The following is an 18,887-nucleotide window of genomic DNA, read 5'->3' on the forward strand; positions in this document are numbered from 1 at the left end:
ATTGTATTGAATTACTTGCCTTCTGATGAGTTTGATGTATTTTCAGTCTGAACATTCTTGCGTGCAGATACAACTATGGGAGAAGCAAGCATAGTTCAGCATTAAAAAAAAAAAAAAAAAAACACCTGAAAACAGGGTTGCCAACTCAAACATTTGGCTTTATCTCACATTATTAGGCTAGCCAACTAAATCTCAAAACCGAAGACAACAAAAAAAAAATCTACTGGTAGGATTTTTTCCACCGGCATGTGACATTTTTAAACAAGTGGTTCATTCATAAATCTGCAAGATCTTATTTTTTGATCATCATTCTTAATCCGGTCTGGATGTACTCTGACAACAGTGCCATTTTCTCAATTTTTGTTCAAAATTGTTATTTTTTAATGAAACTTGCATTCAGTGTTGATAGAGAATGCACCATTCAGTAGTAGGCCTATCTGTGCTGACTTTTCAATCCCTGTTATGGGCAAAGATTTTATTAAGCTCCTATTTGAAGCTTTTTGAAATGTGTGAAGGCCACTACGAATTAGAAATAGAAACTGTAGACAGACGAGGTTTATGCCGTTTATAGCGTAAATTCTATTTGCCACACTGTGCAGAATTTTGCCGCACCTTGCATAATTCAACCAGTAAAATACGTTATTCAATTAGTAAATAACATCAGATGTAATATCAGGTAGTTATCTAAATAGCAGGAAACATTAATAAAGTTTCTTTAAAAGTGCATCTAGTAAGTTACAACAAAGTATATTTGAAATTAACAGCATTAGGTTTAAATACATAAAAAAGAAAGGCATTGTTTCACAAACATGGCTTAGATTAAGCCATTAGGCCTCATTTAAATCAGGATTTTTAACTACCTTTTATAAACGTGCCTTAGAAATAAAAACATTACTGGTAAGAGAAACAATTGCCCTGAAATATTTAAGATATGTCAGTGCAAGATGTTTTCATTTAAAACAGGTCACACATGCATTTTAGACTGGGTTTAGGCTCAAAACCTTGTCTGTGAAACCGGGACAATGAGTTAAGTTACCAAAATCTCACTCCACCCAGGCAGCCCAAGTTTGCAAGCCTTACAAAAATAACGTTACACCAAACAAAAGACTCTGTTACAAGTAACGTTACTTACCATATTCATCTGAGCTGTATTTGTTGGTAACTTTCCTCCCACAGCGCGTTGCTTTTCTTTTCTCATCCATCTTGCTCACATGATCTGCTGGTTGGCGCGAAGCGGTGGTTAATGGCTCGATTAGCGCCACCCCATCGTCCTCGTCGATTAGGGACATGGTTTGGATTGTAATTACTGTAATTCCCCCTCTAAACCCTACGTGAAGTTCTGGTGCGTCTTGGATATCTTTACAGTTATCCCAGTTTGTATATACTTCCAAAGACGGTGCAATACCATCAAGTTTTACCTGGGTTAAAATTTTTATTATGTTTAAGCCCCCCTGCATGATTGAAGCAGGTTCTGATATTGCACCGGAAATGGGCGGGGTAATCTCTGGTGTTTTTCGTGCCACCTGACCCGAGATTAATTTATTATTAGCGCCAAGTGTGGTTCTTCCTGGTTAGGAGCACGCTCATGGACGTGAATGAAGTCAAGTGTGTTTTGGTAAAGAATAACAGCAATGTTGCATTCAAAATTTTTACTTTTTTCGATTCAGAAGCCCACAACTAACAGGAAACTCAAACTCATTAAATGGCTACAAAGCAAAAATTTACTAGCAAGGAGAGTAAAGTGCTCAAGATGTGGCCATAATATGAGAATGAAGAGAGCTACATCTCGAAATCTCGACGGTTTTCATTGGTGAGTTTAACCGATTTGTTGTTCACATATTGCTGAAATAATTTCTAGGGATGTTATAGGTTAACAAAGAGGAAACAATATTTTCTCTAAATAAACAACTTTAACGTTATTCTATCAAGCTACGTAGTTAGAATGGTGTAAAGGCTTGAGATTGATCTGGGGAGATATATATATATATATATATATATATATATATATATATATATATATATATATATATATATATCTCGAACAAGCCTATCAACAGACTCGCGCATTAAGTTACTTATTGACATGAGGTTGTTGTGCTGCATGGTAACGAAAGCATATTGGTTTAATTAGGGGTGTGACGACGAGACAGCCAATGTGAAACTGTCGAAATAGACCTTGCTGAATCGTTGTTATACAGGAATACGATTGCGTGGGTGTTTGAATCTAGATCGCCAATCGCCATCTTTAAGTGATTTAAAGCAGCACTATTTAACTTTTATGCGCTCTAACGGTTAACAAACACAACTCCACGCAAGTATAGGTCTCTGCAGGAAATTAATGGGAGTTACGAGATCAAGGTGTTTTTACACCATGATACCTGATTGGTTGATGTAATAGTGACGTTAGGTTTAGGGGTGGGGTTGTGTAAGGGGGATCATTTAGATTGCATGATTCAGAAACACCCAGCAGTTTCAAAACACCCACATGGTGATAAACGCCCACTTTTGCTCTGCAGAGACCTAAGTCTCACTCCACGTGTCCCGCGGAAGAACATTCTAACCGGAGCAACTTCTCTAAGTTTGTCTATGGTGGTCCACGCAGGTATGTGTTAATGTTACTCCGCAGCGGTGACGACCGAACAGGCTACAATAGTCCAAACATTAAGTGTACCGTAGTGATTTGGGATGAGACAAAACGTTGTTTGGAAGATGAATATAAGTGGCCAGATAAAATAAAAATACTAAAGTAAATTAAGACTAAATAATTTTTATGCTCCATTTACACCATTCAGGCTTAATATTAAATTAATAATTGTTAAAAAGTGAAAGTAGTAAGCTTTGCACTTGAAACAAAGACCGCATTAAAGAAAAGACTGCACAAAAGCTTCTTCCTGCTTTGGCAATGGGCTTTACTTCTGCAGAAGTAGTAAACGCATTGGCTTTTCATTTTTGGGGAATTTTTTTTCTTTTTACCACTATTTATTAATTCTTAGTCCAGGTAAAATACTGTTGTCTGCATAACCATGTTTTGACATTTATCACCATCACAGGATGTGCAGACATAAAAGTCATCGAGGCAAGAAAACCAGCCGATCAGTGCGAGTCGGGTCTCTCTTCGAGAGATCAAAACTCAGCTTGTCATCTTGGCTAATATTCATTTACAGGTGAGTCTGTTGTCGGACAGCAGAGATGGAATAGTAAAATGTTGCAATGTTCCAAGTTTGATTGTTTTAATTTCAACAACTCTGCTTTTCCCATTCTGAGTCAGCATTGTGTACTTCACAGGTTTGCTCAGGGATTGCGGATTAGACAAATTGATATGATGCAAGATGGCATTGCAAAAAGTTCCAGAACCCTCTCTAAGATGGCTCGTATCATGAGGAAAGTTTGCCACTGTGCTATAAAACGATACAGACGAAGACATGGACAAATGATTGGAAGTGCTCGAGAATTTGCTGTTCTTGATGAAAGTAACTTCCGTCATAAACGAAAGGTAAATTTAGAACCTGTTATGCAAATTCACACTGCAGTTGCCCACCACTGTTGTCGTTTGAACGCTTCTATATAATATATATGAATTCTGCTAATAAGAACAGTGTAAAACACACTGATGATTAATGAGCTGCTGGATTCATGAATATTAATCAGGTTGTGTGCATTCTTTCAAACTGATTAGCTGAAATCAAATCAGTGACCATAATAGGTGAGCGCCAGCCAATGAGATTGTCGTTTGCACATTTAGTTCCGCTCAATAATGGAAAACCTGTCAGTTCTTTAAAGCAGGAAAAATCCAAAGGAACTCCGTTATTTTAACAGTAAAATAAACACAAAATATCATTTACATGTAATGTGTCAATTCTTCATGTGTACATATGACTTTCGTGCTCTCTGCTTTGTGATGATGACTCGTGCGCCTTTACACTAAAGTTTACGGTACATCAAATACAGGTGTGCTGTGCATCCATTGAGATGACTTGAAAATAGAACCGATCCTGAAACTCTGAAGTGCTCCATCTGAGTGTTCGGCAAGTGAAAATATATTTGTGATAAACCTATACTTGGCCTTCAACTTACTCACTGGCGAGTAAAATCTGAGAGTTTATTAGCCTATTGGCTAATATTATATATCATTTAGTCGCCCAGAGTGAAGATCAGTGGGTGATTTACTCACAATGTAGAGAGTTGTTCAAATGAAAAGCCCCCAATGTTAATGATGGATGGATGGGGATAGATGTACTTTCTTCATCTTCATACTTCTTGGTCTGCCATTTATAAAGCTCCTGCAGATTTTCCTTTAATTTCTCACCTTTTTGTATGTTTAAACATGTTAAATGAACATAATTACATAATATTGTAGTATTTCTCTTTTTAATTAAATATTTAACTTTTTACAGTATGGACGAGGGAGAGCATCAACAACATGGAGGCGAAAAAAATGGGTCTTTGGCATGCTAGGTGTGAGGGATAAATGCAGACACCCAATCTTGCGGCTTGTGAAAAGAAGATCAAGACCTCACCTAATCCCCATAGTTGTAAAACATGTGCGTCCAGGCACTACCATTATTTCAGATGAGTGGAGAGCCTACCGGGGGGCTTTGGCCAATATGGGCTACAAACATTTTACAGTGAACCATTCCCAGTGGTTTGTAGACCCACACAGTGGAGCTCATTCACAACACCTTGAAAGAGCTTGGTTGACATACAAAACAAGTGTATGGAGACTAAGGGGGAACAGGACAGAGAAAATGCTAAAAGAGCACCTCTCTCTCATAGAGTGGACTCATTGGCTTGGTGAAAAAAATAAACGGGGGCCACTTGGGCGCCTAATAAAAGATATTCACCATCAATTTCCTGTTTAGAGGACAACACACTGAACTTTTGATTGTGTTTTATGTAATATTTAAGTAAAATACAAGTTAACTTGTCCTCTTGATTTAAGGTGCACTGATATTTAAAAGCTTTGTTTAATAAAATGTGTATTTTACCTTTTTAATTTCTGTGCTTTAAGTGCTGGGTAATATTTATCTTGAAATAATCATCTTGAATATACTGTTGCAAAATAAGAGTCACCTTTGTAGATGTTAATTGAGATTATTTAGATAATGACTTCACATTACGTAATCATTAACAACTCATAAACTAACATGAATTCATGACTTGTTGATGTATCATTATGTCATGACTTTACTTGGGGGGGCACATTATTACTAACTCATGATTAATTACTTATAAAGGTAACATTAATTCATGACTTGTTGATGTATCATTATGTCATGACTTTACTTGGGGGGGCACATTATTACTAACTCATGATTAATTACTTATAAAGGTAACATTAATTCATGACTTGTTGATGTATCATTATGTCATGACTTTACTTGGGGGGGCACATTATTACTAACTCATCATTTATTACTCATAAAGTAACATTAATTCATGACTTGTTGATGTATCATTATGTCATGATTTGTCTTTGTGGGGCACATCTTTAAAAAGTTATCAATTACACATGTTCTATACATATTCAACTTATCTAAGTCAGGTATTTGGTCCTTTTCTGTGGTTTGTAAATAAGTTGAAGAGAAGAGGACCTGTGGCTGCATTTGGATGGAGAAGGAACTGAACGGTAAGAGCAAAGTTGATCATTTGAAGTAGCGATAGTGGCCCAAAAGAAGAGCCAGACAAACGTCTGATATAAAGACAGTAAGCCAAACCATAACGTAACAAAAGTGATAATCAGCATCTCTATGCTAACTGATTTCAATTTGGAAAATTGCGTCTGCTTAATGTTATTGTAGGACAGCAGTGGAATCACTCAAAACCGAATGATAAAGTCGTTTTTAATTATGAATGCATCATTGTGCGTTGGATGAGTTAGGTTAAACGCAAATATTGCAATAAATCCACTGTCTTTCACTGATGTTTGTGACAGAGCTGGTGGCAAATTTATAAATTGTGTCATTTTCATACATCTTGCTTCTAGAACGTGTGGTTTACTGTAGTTTATCTCAAAGTGTTAATTAATACATTAACTATTATGCAGGAACTAACATGTAATTAAGGTAGTGTTATTCATGCAGTATTTCATATGACTCATGTCATAGTTAAGTTAGTTCTTCATTAGCTCTTGATTAATACATGTCTTAACTCATCATTAGTTCATAGTCAAGTAATTATTAATTCAGGTATTAGTATTTGATGATTCATGTACTGTTATTGTAAAGTGTTACCCATACTTTTATTGAGAGCACCAGGATATCATTAAACACCATTAACTGTGGTATATATTGTGTGACTGAGAATTCAACTAGTATCAAATTATCGCCGACCAGCTCTCCGATCACTGTCCAGGAAACAGCAGCGTGTCTCTTCGTGGATGGGCTTGATAGTGAACACAGCTGTGAGGTACGGCTGAAGCTAATTAAGCCTCATCACAGCAGCCATGAATCCAGCTTGTTTTGCTGACACTTTTTTTGGGGAAAAAAAGCCTCACTGAGGTGTGTTACTGCTGCTCCCGTCTTGTTGGTCTTCGTTCCCTGACACAATGGTGCCACATTTGTCCACAAAGGGCTTAATGAGACATCTTAGTCCACTTTATAGCAACAGTGCTTCACTCAAGATTGTGATGGAGTATTTATCTCACCTCAAAATCTCATCATCCTGACCATTATATTGGCAGCTCAGATCCAGGCTCATGTCTGGAGAAGGCCACAACAACATAAGACTTCTGGGCTGGCATCACATGATTAGGCATAACTGATACTAATGTTCATTCATTCCCTGTTACTGTCTGTGTGTTTTCTATATTCTTTTAAACTTAAATGTTTTTCAGACATTTAAATCTTGTAAAACACTTTTTTTTTTTCTTGGAGACCTTGCTTTTGTAGTTAAAGACATTTCTGTTCATTTTAATTATACATCATTACATTCAAATTTGAATGACAGGAATTCAATTGATATTTTAAGGATACTCTCAATTCAGTTCTTTTAATTCTTTATGCCACATGATCCTGATAGTTCACCCAAAATGTTTAATTTAATGCTGTCATTTACTTCACCCTCATATCAAAGTATGACTTGTGTTGTTTGTTTGTTTGTTTTTGTCATTTTTAGTGTTGTTTTAGACCCCACCGACTGACTTTGTATGGACAAAGAAATAGTATTACATACTAGTTGTATCTTCTTTATTTTCCACAGGGGAAAAAAATGATAAAGTTTTGGAATGACATGAGGATAAATAAAATATGTTGTTTGGTTTTTTAGCAATGTGTTGTTTTCTCCTGAGGATGAATAACTTCTGAAGTCATTTTAGATAAAAATGCACGGCATTGTACAGTACATCTTTAATTAACAAGCTTCTATGAAGAAAAAACCATTTAGTCAGAAAAGGTTTAGCTTTACCAAGCAAGCAGTTATATAGACACATTTCCTGTTCCATCTATAGGTCTTCCAGGCCTGTGTCATATCAGATCAGACCGGAATCGCCTGAAGGCTGTGTGGGGATGTTGTAAGGTTTGGTGTAGTCATCATCACCTCATTTGTAGGAACAGCAGGACTGATTGGGGGTCCCACAGAGAGGTGGGTCTGATGGATGTGATTGGTCTGCAGCCACGACATCCTGCCCCCACTGTTACATCACAGGGGACGCAGACACAGACTCAAGCAGAGACACAAACAGACCGTGAGCTTCCAGACCAACTTCAGCAGCCCAGCACTTCTCAGGGGTCACTGGTTACTGATGGTAAGACGCTCTCTGTGAGTCCGAATATCATTACTGAGCTCAGGTGAGGTTTGTTCTTCAGATGTAAGGACAAATCCTTGGTTAGTTTTCCATCTCTTTGCTACAACACATTGGCAGCTCCTGCATCAACAAAACTTTCTTCTTATTTAGACAGGCTCACTAATCTAAATAAATTCAGTCTGAGTTCACTTTCCAGTCGCAGTATTTGTACTGGATGCCTTAAACTTTGCAGTCTGATGACAATATTTGTAGCATGGCAGTATCTGCAGCACATGTATTCTGAGCATGCAAAAAAAAAGTAGCATTTAGTGTTACCATAGCAACAAGTAGCTGTCAGTGCTCCTGTTAGAAGATTTGGCCCTATCTTTTTTCCTCAGACTTTTTTTATGTCATTCCGTACTTCCTTCTGTTGTCTCCTAACAATCTTTTTATTTATTATATTGTAAAAAAAAATTAAGTCTCCACCACATTGTTGTTATTATTAACCAAATCTAAAACTGTTTTTATTGAAGTGAAATATAGCTGAAATAAATTAAAACAAAAATACTGCATGAAAAAAAAAATAGAAATTGTGACTTTAAGTATTGTATGACTAAAACAGAAATAAAAGCGAAATAGAAGCATTTAAAAAGTTAAAATAATAATAATAATAAATAATGAAAATTATAAAAGCACAAAATTACTAAAACAATTGTAAGATCCACCCAGTTGGCCCAACGAAAGTATCTAATGGTGAATAAAGGTATCCTGCGTTCTGACTTTTTTTTTGGTGTGAAAAGTAATTTAATTTCAATTAAACTCTAATCTGACTCCATTTTATTATGACCTTGAATTTAGGTTAGATTGGCAATTATTATTCATCATTCATAGGATAATTTATCTAGACATATAATTATTCTGTTTAACTCTTTAATCTTACTGTACTCATTCATGTAATTCTCATGATGCTCAGAGATCTGGCATTGACCGTTAGCGAACCTCACAATCACATACTCGCCTGTCTTGGTTATTAGACTGAGGTCATTGACTAATACTTTAGATGGCTGCTCCTATGTTTGCTCATTCTGAAGTACTTTAGTTTAGTCCCCGTAGATCTGTACACACTAGATAAAGCAACATTATCTCTAGTCAGAGGTCACAGCCACTTCTAAGATATAAGTGGACCAACATTACTTTCTCTGATAGTAGCTTTAGATTGGCCAAACCGTGGTTTCCCATGTACACTGAGCTAGAGTGACATTACAATAAACAGAGGTTAGGCTCACCCTATCTTGAACTAATACAAAGTGTTAGCCGGATCTCTAAAGATCCATTTGTTGTGTCCTATGCTCAATCTCAATTGGATTTTAGTTTTTTACTAACCTGATGCAGAAATGTGCTAACAAGGATACAACGTAATCTACTAGAATAAATAATTTCAGAGTAAACTGTATCAATTCAAATATAACAATTTATTGTCAGTCCAGTAAATATGTATTATGTTAATTTATGGAAATCAAATCAAATCCGTACAAAGACATTCATTTCTCAAAGATGAATCTAAAGCCCTGTTCACACCAAGAACGAGAACTATAAAGATAACTATATTAGCGTTGACAATAGCCAATTTATTGTCTTTTAAACAGACAATAGTCTGTTTATTCTAAGTGTACACTGGTCTGCTGCTTTATGTTCTCAAGCTAGTCACAGCAGGATTGATTCTGATTGGCTGTCAATGTTTTTATCATTCATCAGCTGGAGAAAAAAAAAATGTCTTTATCATTATATCTGTACTGTGGACTCTGCTATTCTTTAATATTAAGAATGATTTTTAGAACTATATCCTTATCATAATCTTTATAGTTATCGTCCCTGGTATGAACAGGCCTTTAGAGTAAAAGATGCATTATTATTTGTTTTTGGCTGAAGTGTTCGCATAAGGATTTTTTCATAGAGGTATCACCTAAATTAAAGGAGTATTAGGCTTCACGTTAGCATAGCTCCAAGTTGGTTTTCTATTATTTGTCATTCTGTGGCCTTTAGTGATGGCAGAAGAAGCGAAAAGATTGGGTGCCGCGTTTTGTCTTTTTGTGCTAATGGTAATTACAGAGGACTGGAGAGGCCACTTCACTGGACATCCACCAGCTCAATCTCTGAAGTTGATGTGTGTGTAGGATTGCTCTCATTGCAGTTAGCTTCAGAGAGAATTTATGCCAGAAAATATTACATTGCTTCTCTCTTACCTGGTACCAGGTATATTCTTTCCTCAGCCAGCCTCCATTAACCATCAAACCACTTTAGCTCTCTGCTCTTATTACTCGTACTCTTCATGTGTCACTTTAACAGCACGCCAAACAGTTGAATAAGCATGTCTCGATGAAGCTCAACTATTTTGAGGTCCCAGATATAAATCGCAGAAATAAGCAGAGAGACAGATTTAACCCAGCTGACATCTGTATTTTTAGTCCGTTGGGCTGTTTAAATGTGCAGTTTTATTTATAAACACTGTTAGCAGTCGGAGCTGCTGCTGCAATGATATGTCTGATATAATGCCTGCTTCAGAAAAGTCAGATCATAGTGAGTGCAATATTTAGCAGCACATAATTAATAATTAACTTCTTTCCATAGCTATAGATTGTAAATTTAAATCTGACCATCCATCTGAAGTTTCCAATCAAGTTGCATTTATTTATCATTTGCACAGATTGCATAAGGTTTACTGACGTTGAAATGCATAAGATATGGTTTGTAGAGTACAGTAATTGTATTATAGTAACTGTTAATATATAATAATATTGTACTGCAATAACGTTACGCGAGGGGTGTAACAATAACAACAAACAATAAATAGACCAGAATGCGCCAGTTTTGGTGACTAAATACACCAGTGATATCTGCCAGATGACACTGTCAGAAACAGATGGGTGACGGCTGGGTATGGTTCTCTCGTTTCTCCTTCCTCTCTCTGTCAGTCCAGGTCAGTTCAGTTCAATGCCATGAATGTTACTGTAATTCCTGGTTGTGCACTGTGTATTCATAAAGCTCTGTCAGAATAGAGTGTTGATTACAAACATGGAGAGAGATTATGTTTAGCTCAGAACATCATAAAGTTGACTTTTCGCTTTAACTTGCATAGAATTACAGGCTTGCAGTTTTAAAGTTTATTAGCTGTAGATGGAAAGTAGTGGAAATAGTTTCGAAGTGACTATGTTAATTCAGTTGGATAAAAGGATTAAAAGCGGGAGGGAAGAAGAGGGATAGGGACGGCTATCAGTACACCAAGCAGATGCGGCCAAAGCCAGTCCTGCCTGAAGCGTCCTCTAAATAGACTGGCTCTAGCCTTAGCAAGAGTCAAATGATTGTAATTTTTATGGAAAATTGAGTTTTAAAAAGGGTGAGAACAGAAACAGAAGAGCAAGCAAGCACCTTTTTCTTGATCAATTTTAAAGCTGAACCCTGTTAAGTGTTGTCTTGTTTAGGCAGTAGAGTTTTTAAAACAGTGGATGAGTAGAAATGTAATAGTGGAACAGGAAGGAGACTGTGAAGTCCCAGAGTACAAGCACAGCCTGAAGCTGATTTTAACAAATCTCGGAAAGCTTTGACCTCTGAAGGATTGACTCTCTAAGAGTTTTCAAAAGCTTTCCTTTCACACTTTTGAACAGTTTCAGTCCTTTGTTTAGTCTTTACACTTTTGACTAAAATAGAATAAAATGCAGTTCTGCTTTTTAACCTGTTCTTAAAAGTATCTTTGAAAGATTTGATGTCAATAACCTGGCAAGCTTTGACAAAAACCAGTCATTATTTCATCCTCAAAAGTGGATTTGTGTCAGGTTGTTACTTGTAAACAAGATCTGGTTTATTTGCAAAGTGATTTAAAGAAAAAAAAAAGTGTTCTCTTTACTCCTGGACATTTTTTTGGACTCGGTAAGAGCTTGCAAGATCGATAAACGCCTTCGAGTTTATTGTAGAATATCAGAAATGATATTAGTGAATGGAATATTGGTCTGAGATTTGATGGTCTGATGTTGTGCTTAAATATATACATTTTTCTTTTCACTTTAATTGATTTGCATGTAACCTGTCTATTATACAGTAACAGCTTTCCTAGCTGTGCGTGTTTTGTTTTGTGGCGTATGATTGAGGTCAGATGTGCTGTGTCTTCGCCTGCAGCACCTGTGTGTTTGTGTCTCTTGAGGTACTACAGGTGCTAGGAACTCGATGACTCAAAGTTTTAGTGTAGAGAAGTTCGCATCTGAGTGTCTCACCTCAAGGAAAGCCATCTTCCCACACAAACAGTGCACGCTCCCTGCAGTGAGATCTGTGGGCGAGGGTTAAGTGTGGTGTCGTTTTAAACTGCAGTCAGTGAAAACGTTTAGGGTAAGCATTAGCATCCTCTCTGTGCATTTATGTAATGAATATGACGAGAGCGCATGTTATATTTATTCAAGTTATACTAAGAAAAACAAAATAGATGCACAGACGTTGTCTCTCGCAATCCCTCCCCCTCTCTCTTTTCTTTTTCTGTTTTGAGAACTGTATTCAGTGTAAGATGTTGTCCTCTGGTTATCTATTCAATTCTTTGTTCGAAATATGCTTTTTGGAATGAACAACCTTGCTTTAGCTTTAGACAGTGAAGACTCCAGCCAGCCCCAAAACTCAAGAAGTTGATTTACAGTAGAAGATCTTTAGTTCTTGTGCCGGGAATATTTCTTTGCATTATAGAGATTTGATCTCTGTCCTCCTCCTCTCTCTTTATTTCCATGAGTAGATTGAGTTCACTGACTAATGATAGATTATGCTCCACCTGACCATGAGTTATCTGCAACTGTCCTTTTATTCTGAATGACTAAAGCTGTGGATATCTTTGGTGTCATAAGTACAAGGGTCATACAAATCATAGAGAAAATAAGTGATATGGAGGCAGTTACTGATATGGAAATGTTTTCCTATCTAACATTGAAAAGTTTAGGGTCAGTATGATTTTTTTTTAAATGTTTTTGAAACCAGACTTATGCTCACCAAAGTCAAATTCATTTGGTCAAAAATAAAGCAAAAACAGTAATAGTGGGAAATTTTACATTTTACAATAATATATTTTTTAATTTCTTGCTGTTTTAAAATATAATTTATTCCTGTGTTGGCAAAGCTGATTGTTCAGCAGCCATGATCCTTCCTATCATTCTAATATTCTGATTTGGTGCAAAAGAAAAAAAGAAAAGAAAAGAAAACATCTAAAAATGATCAAGCAGTGTCAGTATTTTTGTGACATTTTAGTAATGAAATTAAATCTTTCCTGTTTCTTTCCTGATTCGCTGGTCTCAAGCTACAATGTGAAGATAAGACGTCAAGGTTCAGTTTTATTGATGTGTATATTATAAGACACAGATAAAAAAATAATAATATTTATAAAAAAGACAAAGGACAAGCAAATCCGTCTCTGTTTTCTGCTGCAATATGGGGGCCTATTTTGGGTTTAGGTCCTTCTGATCATTCTGATGGGAGGATTTAGTCTTATACCACCCACAGACTATGCAACTTTAGCCCTGATTTCCCACTCACCGACAGTTAATACCTGACAAGCCTGAAATCTGAGGTAAATCAATGCTCGTTCATTTAAGGGATGACGGCTACATTTGAATGATCAAAGACACAATGTGAGAAGTGCATATTGTATTGGCATTAGCAATATCCTACTGTATGAGAGTGTTCAGTTTTTATGTGAAGTCATTGTGATCTTTGAAGAGTGGTTTGGAGGGTTTGATATGGCATTAAAAACTTTCTCACTGCCAACTGCCTCATCATTCTTGAATGGTCAGAGATTAGACAGAGAGACACTGCCCAGTCTCATTATCTGACTTCATGATGCTTAGACACCTTAACTCTTCTTTACAGAGAAATCAGTTTCAGCTGTCATAGGCACAATCCCAGCCAAAGGTCTGGAGAGTTTTCATAATCTCTCCTCCTCCCTCCTTTCTCTCAGTGTCCTTTCACCTTTTTAATATGCATGCATATCTACTGTATATACGTATGGGTTTACTATAGAAAACCTCTAATTTCCATATGTTTGAATAGCTAGTGTTGTTGATATCCAGTGACTCATCCACCTTTATTAAGAAGATTTACAGTACAGTCTTTCAAAACATTCATTTGAAGCACTTTGGTCTCAGAAGAGTAAATCCTCACTTCTCCGTTCTGACATTGATGGGATGTTTGTCTGATACTGAAAGCTTGTTTGTGAGTCAGTTGTGTAGTGTAAGTGGTGTTGCAAACTGGCCAAGATCAAATCTGTATGTGAGAATGTTCCTAATACTTCTAAAAGAACACAGATGATTCATTCTTTCTTTCTACCTCTTAGTCATTCAACACACACCCACACTCAAACACTCACTATTTTGGAGGCATAACAGATGTTATGTGTTAGATAAATAATTAATATCCAGCTCAAAGATGGTCGTCGCTTCACAGCAAAATGTATTCCTTACAGAAGCCTGTGGGTGCAGTCAATGCAGAGAGATTACTTTTTCATTGCTCAGTCAGCACAAACCCCATGAGGAGATGCTCCACGCGGAGCTATTTAATTGCCTCACACATGGACTGATATTGGCATGGTCATTAGCTGTGTATGAACAAAACTGCCGATGTGATAATAGTGCTGCGCACAGGGTGCCATTGGCTTAGTCACAGAGCTGCATTCAGGGCTCTTGACAGATCTACGAGTCCCCTGTATGATGTCATTGTAAATTGCGCCAGATCTTGGTGTTCTTTGGTTTAAAGAAGTATCCTGGGGTTGTTTAGTTATTATTTATTTTTATTCAATTTTTCTCTCAAAGTGTCCAACTAGCTCCCTTGCGACCTCCTAATTCGAAAGCCCCTGTATTAGCAAACAGAAGCCATGTTCAGATCAAATATACTTTTATAAAGGAAATGTTGTGTCCTCCTTTTGTTTGCATTTTCTGCTCAGCATTAAAGCTGTGGGGTGATGCCAAATATGGACCAACTGGCATGAGTGGGCTCCCACTGGCCTTATAGTCACTAGTGATCCAAGAGAATTTGGTTGTGTTGGGTCCAGAGAGATAAACTCACATGAGGCAAGCATGAACGTGGTATGTGCACTATTGGAGGAATATTACAGGAGGCAAAATGAGCATTCATATTGCAAATTAGTGACCTTCACCATGAGCGCAGTTTGGAAAAAGAGAGACCATTCAATCACATTAGAGACACTTTAAAATAGGAAGTTCAGCCAGTCAACTGAGATCAACTTTGAACAACAGAAAGTATCTGAATCTATATTTTACAGATGAGCATATATTACATGGCTGCTCTTCCACTTGCTTTATTTCCTATAGCTCATGTAGCTCTTTTGCTCCAGGTATCAGAAAAATATATATGGGCATAGTACCCGGTACTGAGATAAAGAGAATTCCTCTCCATTATTCATGACTGACGATAATTTGTTCTGTGCCTCTAGTTGTCAAATATCTATTTCTCGATTTGTTTTCTGATAACTACATGTGGATTGTTTATGGATTTTCAGTTAGATGGTTAAATGTTAATGTAAGAACGCAATACAGAAAGCAGTATTAATACAAGGAGTGTAAAATATTGTACTGGCACTTCGTTCTGAATAAAGATCCAGTACAAAAGCAAAAATGCAATGCAACTTACAGTATGCAAGCATTCAGAGTTTTTAAAAAGCAACCCAATATTAGTTTAGTCATAATAGTACCATTCTCCACAAATATATGAATACAAAAATAATGATTATTATTTACTCTAATGCTCAAACTATGGTTCTTTTTACTTGATCTTTTTGGCACTAATCTGTGCAAATTTTGTCCTCTTCTTGTTTGTTTTTTTCTCAATCCCTGTTTCTTTTTATGTTGAAAATCAAAAAAGCAACTGGGGTGCTTCTAAAACAGATGTTAAAGTGCTGAAATGATCATTCTTTATCAGACACTCTGCATTTAGAGATTCTGCCAGAGGATTCTGCGTCTGAGGTGGTACCAGAGACACCCCCCCACAGTTAACTTCATGAAGATGAAGGGTAAGATCGAACTGAACCCAGCACAGGTAACCAACACATAATATCACACTGATAAACAGAAACTTACTATGTGATATTGATTTTGATCCTGGAGCGGTTATCAACCAGTCAGGTGTCAGGATTAGGTTTAAAGCCACACTTATAAACTTGAACAACGTTCTTATCAGCATAAAGTATCATTACACTCTGACTATAGGGTTGGTTTATGGTTAGATGTGTTAATTTGAAAGCTGTCAAATGAACCTGGTAGCGCACCATAGTACCAAACTCAATATTACCTGTAGAAAGTGGTTTAAATTTGGTTGAACTAGAATTGTGAAGTAATTTGCTTTAAATTAAAAGCTACTTAAATTTGGGTACGCATTTGTTGAGGTAATAGAGTAACATGCATTGGTTTTAGCCAATGGCAGTGTCATTAGTTCATCAAAACATTTATAGAAGCAAAAGTGAGCGTGCATCTTAATTGTGCAGAGTGAGTGCAATCAGAGTGGTAAATGAATGGCTTGCAATCAGCTGTCTCCTCAAAAGATAGAGTTGTTGAACAGCAGAAATCTACCGTCATGTGACGCACATAAATGCAAGTGTTGTTCACTCTGCTACGCATAATGTCATAGATCTATGTTGTGCTTTCTATCATACGTGCTGTGCATGTTTGTGATGATGAAAGATGGATGTAAATTCACCAGGGTTCGACAGCATCAAGTGATCTGACACCAGACTTATCACTCTCGGATTCGGACCGCAGCAAAGGTTCCTACTGTGAAAACCCCTTTAGATTATGCATTATAGTATAGCATAAGTAACTTTTGGAGCAGACCCCATCCACTCATTATATAAAAAACTAATGCAAAATGCAAAATGTTAATTATCAGTGTGATAATTAAACCGCGAAGAAACAAACCAAAGCTTGAAATGATTGTTGATGCTGATGCAAACATCTGAAACACACTCTCATATTCACACTAACTGAACTTGATCCAAAGTGCCTAAACACTAGATGTGGATCAAAGAATCGAGTTTGCAGGAACAGTTGATGAATAATTTAGAGTCAATTGTGGCTTTAATTGCATTGCACCTTCCTGTTAAATTAGGTCCATACAACACATGTCCAAGCTGTAAACCTGCATTAAAAGCCATTTGAAGTGTGTAAATCTCCACTGACTCTGCCAAGACACAAATCTCCCACTAACACCAAACGTTTTGCTGTCAACACACCCCACAACTCTTTATGCTTTGTAAGCTCAATTTCACCTTTTCTCCTAAAGGCCAACCAGCCTTATTACTTTGTTTATTGATCAAAGACAGCAACTTGGACTGTTTACCCTGTACTCTGGTATTTCTTGAAGAACTCAATAGTTTTCCCTGTATTTTCTCAGGTCAGACTGAGTATGCTTCTCATATCCGAAGACTAATGGCTGAAGGAGGGATGACAGCGGTCATCCAGCGTGAGCAGAGCACCACAATGGCTTCCAGGGGCAGCTTTGGGAACAACATCATTGTCAGCCACCGTATTCACCGTGGCTCCAGGACAGGAGCAGATGCACAAAGCCGTACTGGTTTGAGCCCCGGCCCCTGGGTCCTCTTCTAGAGCCCATGAGACTTTGGCTGGAGCTGCATGTTCATACTCTCGCATCCTCACCGGCACGCTGGGGCTCCATACGGACACAGATCAGGGCACTTCTACAGATATAGACCTAGCCCCGCTCATAGAACAGGAGAGACTCCACACGTCCCTCCTTTCATGGGAGTTTTCTCCTCATTCCTCATCTGCCTCAGACACAAATGGACCTTCTGCTTCCATGGAAACAGACAGTGTCTTGGAGGGGGATGAGCTCCAAGAATTTGAATCCCTCCCTCCCTCTTTACTCTCATCCTCACCCTCTCTTTCTCCAGTGAATAACAGTACCTACAGCAACAGCGACAGTAATTACCACGGCGAAGAGTAGGGGCGGTGAAAGGGGCGGAGTTTGGAGAGGATTCATAATTTGAAACCAAATGAGATGAGAAAAGACAGCTTAAACTCTCCAATGAATTCAGACCATTCAACATTGTACTTAATCAGCCTTGCTGAAGTTTCAGGGGTCTCTGAATGTCTATTGTCCGCCATGATCAAAGTGTTCAAAATAGAGCCACGTACAGAATAAGGTGTGTGAATAGCAGAGAGACAGAGCATCACTTTGCAGTCTTTAATCTGTAGAGGAATATCAGTTCAACTAAATGCTTTGTTCTTCTATATCCACTTTCAAAGGTAACATTTCAGATGCCATTAAAAGCTGCTGCTTTGAGCAGAAACGTAATATTAAAGGGGTGAAGTGACATTCAGCCAAGTATGGTGACCCATACTCAGAATTTGTGCTCTGCATTTAACCCATCCGAAATGCACACACACAGAGCAGTGAACACACACACACACACTGTGAGCACACACCCGGAGCAGTGGGCAGCCATTTATGCTGCAGCGCCCGGGGAGCAGTTGGGGGTTCGATGCCTTGCTCAAGGGCACCTAAGTCGTGGTATTGAAGGTGGAGAGAGAGCTGTTCATGCACTCCCCCCACCCACAATTCCGTCCGGCCCGAGACTAGAACCCACAACCCTTCGATTGGGAGTCCAACCCTCTAACCATTAGGCCACGACTTCCCGTACAGTACAGTAGTTCCAAAGCCTAGTCAAATTCTGCAAGTCTTGGCTTTGTTACAGTGGGTTAGTTTAAAACTAAAAGTCATTGCTGTTGATGGAAGGACTATTTTTAGATGATTACTGGTGCATTTTAGTTCAGGTTTTTTTATGAAGTTGAAAAGACCACACCCTGTTTTTAGGCCTTTGGAAAGAAGATCAAGAAAGAAAACAGAATTGTATACAAGTTTTCTATTTTGTATAGTTATTTCTGTGGCATTAAAGGGATTGCTCACCCCAAAAAAGAATTTTCTGTCATCATTTAACTCACCCTAATGTTCTTCCAAACCTGTATGACTTTCTTCCGTGAAATAAGGAATCCTGAGAAATGCGGTTTTCTTTTTTGTTTTTAAAACAATGGAAGTCTGTGGTCACCAATTTATGTCAGAATGTATGTAGTCAGTGGTCATATATATGTTCAATTGCCAAAATTCTTAAATTTATTTT

The 18,887-nt window shown here is 37.5% G+C and overlaps 2 protein-coding genes across 3 annotated transcripts in view; both read left to right on the forward strand.

Moving 5' to 3' along the window:
* Window positions 1-17,722, forward strand: part of LOC128016804 (activating molecule in BECN1-regulated autophagy protein 1A-like) — a 74,409-nt gene extending 56,687 nt beyond the window's left edge. The window contains 5 exon segments of the mRNA XM_052601606.1: window positions 7,545-7,741; window positions 8,062-8,067; window positions 15,677-15,793; window positions 17,144-17,331; window positions 17,333-17,722. Of these exon segments, the coding sequence (XP_052457566.1) occupies window positions 7,545-7,741; window positions 8,062-8,067; window positions 15,677-15,793; window positions 17,144-17,331; window positions 17,333-17,722 (898 nt within the window).
* Window positions 1,538-4,993, forward strand: LOC128016801 (uncharacterized). 2 transcript variants are annotated; one of them, XM_052601601.1, is made up of 4 exons: window positions 1,538-1,810; window positions 3,051-3,164; window positions 3,286-3,493; window positions 4,395-4,993. In XM_052601601.1, the coding sequence occupies exons 1-4, from the start codon at window positions 1,632-1,634 to the stop codon at window positions 4,857-4,859; spliced, it is 966 nt and encodes a 321-aa protein (XP_052457561.1). In that variant the 5' UTR covers window positions 1,538-1,631; the 3' UTR covers window positions 4,860-4,993. The 2 variants fall into 2 exon arrangements, 1 of the variants encoding a protein (XP_052457561.1); XR_008184288.1 differs by lacking the exon at window positions 1,538-1,810 and adding an exon at window positions 2,527-2,602.
* Window positions 17,723-18,887: the final 1,165 nt, after the last annotated feature.

This window comes from Carassius gibelio, chromosome A7, assembly GCF_023724105.1.
Source record: "Carassius gibelio isolate Cgi1373 ecotype wild population from Czech Republic chromosome A7, carGib1.2-hapl.c, whole genome shotgun sequence".
In the NCBI taxonomy this organism is placed as follows: domain Eukaryota; kingdom Metazoa; phylum Chordata; class Actinopteri; order Cypriniformes; family Cyprinidae; genus Carassius; species Carassius gibelio.